The sequence below is a fragment of the Capra hircus genome, chromosome 21, assembly GCF_001704415.2.
Source record: "Capra hircus breed San Clemente chromosome 21, ASM170441v1, whole genome shotgun sequence".
NCBI lineage: Eukaryota > Metazoa > Chordata > Mammalia > Artiodactyla > Bovidae > Capra > Capra hircus.
The window spans coordinates 19,114,458-19,122,176 of record NC_030828.1 but is presented as its reverse complement, the minus strand read 5'-3'; the positions used below and the strand labels follow the sequence as shown (position 1 = coordinate 19,122,176).

At 52.2% G+C, this 7,719-nt stretch overlaps 1 protein-coding gene across 1 annotated transcript; it reads left to right on the top strand.

Moving 5' to 3' along the window:
* Positions 1,959-6,310, top strand: LOC102174020 (myeloid-associated differentiation marker-like). The gene is made up of 2 exons (XM_018066599.1): positions 1,959-2,102; positions 3,227-6,310. Exon 2 carries the CDS (start codon positions 3,374-3,376, stop codon positions 4,358-4,360), a length of 987 nt encoding a protein of 328 aa, XP_017922088.1. The 5' UTR covers positions 1,959-2,102; positions 3,227-3,373; the 3' UTR covers positions 4,361-6,310.

The following is a 7,719-nucleotide window of genomic DNA, read 5'->3' as shown; positions in this document are numbered from 1 at the left end:
TATGTACAAACATGTATGCATGTGTGTACACACATGTCTACACGTGATTCTACAGCATTTGAAATGCATCGAAGGCTGAGGTTGAGGACATGGATGCTCCCTGCATGGAGGGGTGGACTCTCCTGTGAGTAGGCAGGACGTCTGGCCATGCTGCAGACGGGAAACCAGTCACAGGAGAGATGATCATAGTCCTGCTTTATGTCAATTATCCATGAGAATGAGAGAAATATAGAGAATACTAAACAGAGATGAGGATGGAAAACAAGAGGCTAGCAGCTGCTTATCTCCAGCAACCCCACTGCCAAGGGAACCAAACCAGGTGACAATGTATCTCCTGAGGCTTGAAAAGGAGCTGTAATCCGAATTTTCATGTGAAATTAAACCCATGTGCAGCCACTAAACACTCAGGGAAGAAACAGTAATGCTAGTGATTCTACATCATTTTTTCATGATGACACTGTGATGGAAAACTGAGCACATCGAGAGTCCCCCTGCAGGGCACACTGGCCTGCAGCCCCTGATCTGCAGCAGATCAAGCTGCACGTGCTGATGTCCAGGTGGGGCGGGGCCTTCTGGGTCCTCTGTGAGGGGGGCGGGGAGGTAGCTGGCACGGATTGAGGGTTCCATGTGACAGGCCCTCTGATGAACCCATCATGTGCTTTTATTCATTTAATTGACCCAGAGTAGGTATAGAGACATTGAACAGAAGGGGAAGCTGAGGTTCTACTGAGTAGCTTGCCATGATCATCCAGCTATGAAGGCTCTACTCCTTGTCACTCTGAGTGTCCATCTCATCTCACCCTTCTTGCCCTTCTGGCACCTCCTCCTTCCTTCCTCTGTCCCGGCCACAACCTTCCCGGCTCACCGTCTTCCAGTCCACATGCCTGGCTGCTGGGCAGGCAGGGCTCAGCCACATCCAGGCTGTGCTGTGATGGGGGCACCATGTCCAGACTCACAGAGAGGAGGAGGGGCTTCTGGGAGACTCAGACAAACTTCCACTTCCTGCTTTCCAGGTGGGGGAACTGAGGCCCAGAGAGGGCACAGGCCTGACCCAGGGTCACGTTGTTGGAACCCCCAGGCCTCCTCTTCTCCATATGCTCTCTCTGATGCATTCAATGGATTCAAAGCATTCAAGTTGTCTCTTAGTCTTCAGTGGAATTTCAGGGTGAGTTCAAGTCATTAAACTGGGATCAACCAGGGTACAGGGAGCATGACACTCCCTTCCTCCCTCATAGCAGTGCCCCTCCCCACCCTGGCAGTGCCCACTGGGAGGCCCGCAGGCTCTAGGGCTCCACTGCCAGTTGGGGCTCAAGGAGATTTGTGAGCCCAGGGAGGTTCTCAGGTTGGCTCTGTGTTTCTCTTTCAGCCTCAGCCTGTCCCAGGATTTATTACAGCAAAGGTGACAAGGGCCCTGATGGCAGGAGGCCGGCTGGGGCTCAGGGTGCTGGCCCTTCCGCCCTGGGGCCCTCTCAGCAAATAGTTCCTTGGAAACAGGGCAGCTGTCCTTGAGGAGGGGGCGGGCTGGGAGGGGCCTCACTCCCCCCACACTGGACCCTGGAGGAGCCCCTGTGTGAGCAGGACTGCAGCCATGGCTGGCGGGACTGCCCTGGGCAGGTGACCTGGGCAATTTTGTGGTCTTGAGGGTCCCTGCCACTCTGGCCACGTGTCCCTGTCACAGCCCTGAAGGCCCTTCAGGCCCCTGTTCTCCTGTCTCAGTTCCAGTCCAGGCCCCTCCTCCATGGGAAGGTTGGCTCCATGCCTGCATCCCTTCTGGGTCAGAAGACTATTGGGCTGCCTCAGGGCCACTGGGACCCTGGAATCCCCGCCTCCCCTGCCCCACTGTTATCTCCTCTCTGCCAGCCCCACCCAGTCCCGGGAGCATTCTCAGGACTGTCTCCTCCCAGGCGTCCTGCAGGGGCCTCCTCTTTCAGCTCCTGCCCTTAAACGGGAGCCAATCATCCATTCATCCTCACCCCCTCCCCGGGATACCCTGAAAGGCCCCCATCAGCATCAGACACAGCATCCTTGATCATTTCCAGTCCCTTGGTTCCCAGGTTGGAAGCCTCTAACCAGTCTCCCAGGCCAGGAAAATCCTCACTCAGGTAAGACTACTTTCTAGATTTTTCTGGCCTCTTACCTGGATGGCAGCTTTGAAGCTAAAAAAATCAAACATGATATCAGCTTATTCTGTGGTTCCTCATGATACCATCCCAGAGTCATGCTGGGTGAGGGTCTCCTTTCCCCAGTGGGGAAGAGTCACATGTTAAGGCAAAATGGGGGCGGGGGGGAATTCAGAACACTTCCTACTTCCCACGTCATCTGGTCCTCACGCTCTTGCTCTCACCCCATGGCTCCTCCCCGTTCACCCCTGGAGCCTCTCTCCTCCGGCAGGGGGGGGGCTGTGTCCCTCAGACGGCAGCTCCTGCTGGTGATGCTGCAGGGAGGCCAGGCCGGGACACGTGTGTCTTCAGATGCTGTGGAAGGAGGCCGAGGGCCGTGAGGGTGGATCCTGGGTCCCAGAGCCCCAAGCCTTGGTCCTGGCCCCCAACCCATGGACCCTGCTGACATGTGGGCTGTAGAGCAAAGTGCTCAAACCCACAGCTTTAGCTGTGTTTTCTGAGTTCCCTCTTCCTAGTCATGCATGGATCAAATGAAAGCATTTGATTCCTTGAGCCTTAGTTTTCTCATCCATTAAATGGGGTTAACAGTATAATCCACAGTCTCTTTTCTGAAACCCTTGGGTCAGATATGCTCCAGAATTCAGAATTTTTCAGTTTCAGACAAGTGACATGGTGCGTCTATTGTATATGACATAACATCCCACTGGGGTCTGGAAGCTCCTTGTAATCAAACACATTAGTGTTTCTACAGCTGCACTTTTGAGCACTCATAATACATAAAATAAATGAAGATCATAAATGATCCCAGATCTGTTCAGGTCAAATTTGCTACCAAATGAATTTTAAAAAATTCTTGTTCAGTTTTCAGAGGCTTGAAGGTTTGGGGTTGCAGATAAGGATCATCCTACCTTGTGTCTCTATAAATAATGGCACGCAACACAAAGAGATATAAAAAATGTTCATGGTTGAGGCCTGACCCAACCCAGCTGTGAGGTTTGGGATGAGACAAGTCTCCTGACAAGGCCAAGGGTGATGGGTGGGGAGAACCGTTCTGGGATGACTGTGCTGTTACCCGAGTGTCTGAGCCATTGGTTCCAACTCCACAGGTCCTGAGCCTCAGCCCTCACAGGGCCCTGAGCCTTTTCCAGGCATCTGACTTAATCTGCCTCCGAAACTGGATCTTTCTCTGGCGGGTCCTCAGTGAAGACCACTGCTGTACTGGTGACTGTGACCTTCCTGAGCATCAGAACACCATGTCCTCCCGGTGGATATACCCAGGCAGGGTCACCATCCTCCGTGTGTTCTGGCTCCTCCGCCTGCCGCAGCTCTTCTGCACCTGCGTGGCCTTCTCGCTTGTGGCCGACATGGGCATTTGGAGAGGGGCCGTAGGTAACTGGTCCATGTCCTTCTGGTGCGTCTGTTTCACTATGACCCTCATCATCTCCACAGTCGAGTTATACAGGCGCCGGTCCTACTTTCCTTTTTTCTGGCACAACATCTCCGTCACCTTCGCCTGCTACGCTGCCCTCATCTGCCTCTCGGCCTCCATCATCTACTCCATCACCCACGTCCAGTTCCTGCCTGATGGTCCTTACCGGGACCGGGCCATCGCCGCCATGGCTTTCTCCTGCATCGCGTCTGTGCTGTATGTCATAGAAGTGACCGGGATGAGGGCCTGGTATAATCTCAAGGAGATCTTCTTCTATGAGCACACCATGCGAGCCCTGCTGAAGGTGCTGGAGACCTTCGTGGCTGGTGTCATCTTTGCCTTGCTCTGCAACTTCTCCCTGTACCTGCAAGAGCCGGCCCTGGAGTGGTGTGTGGCCGTGTACTCCATCTGCTTCTTCCTGGCAGCTGTGGTCCTCCTGCTGGGCCTGGCTGAATGGGAATACACGCCGCCCAGGCCCTTCTCCATTTTCCAGCTTGTGCTCAGCCTGCTCTCCGTCCTCCTCTACATCAGCGCTCTGGTCCTCTGGCCGCTCTATCAGTTCAGCGAGGAGTTTGGCGGACTGCCCCAGCGGTTCATGGACGAGAGCTGCGTTGATGGGCTCTCCTACGACATGTGCGCCTGGGACCAGTGCCTGGCTGTGGCCGTCCTGACAGCCATCAACCTGCTGGTTTACGTGGCCGACCTGGGGTACTGGGCCGGCCAGGTTTCCGGAGGGACTGAGAATGTCTCCAGGGCTCCTGATTCTGGCCAGTCCCATCCGGTGACTTCACTGAGTGAAGACATCCTGTGACGTCCTCTTCCTGGCTCCCCTCTCTCCCTCTTCACATCCTTCCCCATTCATCCCACTCTCTTTATGTTTCCTTCCCTCCTCCTGCTGTGGCTCCTTCTTGTTTTGTTGCCCACACCCTGTTTTGCCTCTTTCTCTTGCTTCTCTCATCTTTATTATATTTTTTGTTTTTCGTCCCTCTTCCATTCATGCTTGGCTTTCTCATCTCCTGTGTCCTGACCACCTCCCCGCATCTTCCTTCTTCTGATTCATCAGGACCTGAGACTCCTTCGTTCTCTGCCCACCACCCCCTCTCACCTCCTAAGGTGCTGACTTCACAGCGCACAGCCCTCTGTGCAGCTGTTCACACCCTGAGCCTCCGGAGGGGCCTCATTGACAAAGTGTGTCTGTTCCCCTGGCAGTGCCTTACTGGTGTGGTTGGCAGAGTTTATGGGCTGTGGACGGGTAGGAAGGGATTGGGCTTTTTTTCTCCCAGTGGAGCAACTGTATAGCGCACCTCCCCTTTGAGTTAAAAAAAGATCTCTGAAGGTCAATAATTTCTAGTGGGCGAGATTCTTGCATGAGATACTCTGGGTTCCTGGGCCCCACTTGGTGCTCAGTCCTCCAAGAGATTGGCTCCAGAATTTTTGCAAGCTCACAGAACATCCATTGCTTAGAGGGCATCTTAGAGGAAGCCAGGGGTAAATGCCTTCCATCGCAAATACTCTCCGGGGAATAAAAAGAAAAGAGCTGGTGAAGAACCCCAGGTTCTTGAAGACACCTGTCTGCAGTGTTTGTGAGGGGCAGCGATGTGGTCCCCCTGACTCAGTGATCAAAACAGCAGATCCTGCCTCTGCAGGGAGAAGAGCATGGACGCTGCCAACCTTAACGCTGTAGTTTGTCTGGGTGTTTTGTTTTCCATTTTTTTCTTCTGGTCTGGAGGCCACAAAGTACTGAGTGACTCTGTTCTTCAAGAGACAGTTTCAAATTTTCTTGGGCAGCTGGTTTGTAGGGGATGGGATTGCTGCTTCCATTGTCAAAGGAACTGTATTGTTTGAACGTGAGGGGACACATACGTGTGTTTTTCTATGTCAGTTGCTTTTTGATGTTGCTTCCTGCTTCTCTGGGACTCAGGCATCATTTGAACTATATAAATGTGCACAATTTAAAAAGATTTTCTGAAGCTTCTTATTCCTATCAGCGCTGCTGACAATCATAGAGAATGGCTTTTTCTATTCTCCCACTTTCATAATAACCTTTTCAGCCTCAATATAAACATGAAAGAAAAGAAAGCAAGCAAAACCACAAAATCCTCATACTCTACTTGCTGCAAATTTGCCTAGAGCTCAGAGGAGTCCAAGTCAATTTCCACCCTCACCCAAACAGAGGTCTCTGGGCCCCCCTCCCACTGACTCTCCACCCAGGCCTAGACTAGAGCCTGGGGGTGTGGCCCAGTCTGTGACCCTAGATGTTGGGCCCCACCGCAGTGCCCAGTATCCGGTCCCCTAGCTTTTAAAGGGGCCATGACAGCATCTGGATGCCTCGCTATAAAGGTGTGTGCTTGTGTGCATGCTCAGTGCATATGTGTGTACATGTGTGTGCCCTTGTGCTCCCTTGTATTGAGGTCAGCAGGCCTTCACAGTAACTGGTGGCTGTGAAGGTCCCACAAGTCTCCTGTCGTCCATTACAAAGCTTCAGAGCCCAGCATCCTAGCGTCACCAGGACCAGAGGGCTGGCAAGCAGAGCTGCGGGGGAGGGGAGGGGAAGGGGCCCCTCTGCTGCCACTCACTCCTGTCCCGGGATGAAGCCTGTGATCTTCACCCATTGGTAGGGGGGTGGAGGGGGAGGGCTCCCAGAAGGTCATCCTATGGCAGGCAAATCTTAAGAGGGAATGAAATAAAATTCATATTTTAAGGTAAGAGAAGAAAAGCTTGCAAATAAAATGTTTCTCTGGCCATTGGGGCCTCTTCCTTCCTTGCTAGTGTGCATTGTCCATTAATCTGACCTCCTCCATCTAGTCAAGGCTATGGTTTTTCCTGTGGTCATGTATGGATGTGAGAGTTGGACGGTGAAGAAGGCTGAGTGCTGAAAATTGATGCGTTTGAACTGTGGTGTTGGAGAAGACTCTTGAGAGTCCCTTGGACTGCACAGAGATCCAACCACTCCATTCTGAAGGAGATCAGCCCTGGGATTTCTTTGGAAGGAATGATGCTAAAGCTGAAACTCCAGTACTTTTGCCACCTCATGAGAAAAGTTGACTCATTGGAAAAAAAACTCTGATGCTGGGAGGGATTGGGGGCAGGAGGAGAAGGGGACAACCGAGGATGAGATGGCTGGATGGCATCACGGACTCGATGGATGTGAGTCTGAGTGAACTCTGGGAGATAGTGATGAACAGGGAGGCCTGGCATGCTCCACCATAGAGATCAATTTTTCTTGCTGAAGCCATGGAACTTCTTAGAAGATAACACTGCTTACTTACTTACCTTACTTTACCTTACTTACCTTACTGTGGTCACTAGATGTATTACTTGTATTCTGCCCATCTTACAAGATTCTTGTTTCTTGAGTCAATGATGAAAAAAATAAGATAACTAGGCTACTTGAATGTGCCTGCAGTGCAGGAGACCCTGGTTCGATTCCTGTGGCGGGAAGACCCTTTGGAGGAGGGAGAGGCTCCTGCTCCAGTGCTCTTGGGCTTCCCTGGAGGCTCAGTCGGTAGAGTCTGCCTGCAATGCGGGAGACCTGGGTTCCATCTCTGGGTTGGGAAGATCCCCTGGAGGAGGGCATGGCAACCCACTCCAGGATTCTTGCCTGGAGAATCCCCATGGACAGAGGAGCCTGGAGGGTTGCAGTCCATGAGGTCTCAAAGAGTTGGACACAACTTAGCTATTAAGCATACATAAGCACAGGCTCCTTGAAATGAAATAAATAGTTCTCCAAGATCCCTGATTGTAGTAGTGTGATTCTAGATATGAGAAGAAGCAACAAGTGGGAACCATCTCCTGGAACTGAGAGACTTGTAAGACAGGTGGTCCAGCCATCTTTGAGCTACTGTTGCCAGGACAGGGTGAGTAATAGCATGGGAGTGGCCTATCAGTGAAATCCCCAGCTGACCTGGGAATGAGCATTCCTAGCACCCTGGGACAAATTGGTGAAAAATGTCTCCTAAACCTTGGCTGAAATTAAGGCAGAAACAGAGGGAGTTGTGTAATAAAGAATGTTGTCAACCACCCTGTTCTACAAGAATCAAGCCAGGACTTCCTTGGTGGTCCAGTGCCTAAGACTCTGCACTCCCAACGCAGGGGCCCCGGGTTTGATCCCTGGTTGGGCAACTAGATCCCACATCCTGCAACTAGGACCCAGCCTAGCCACATACATAA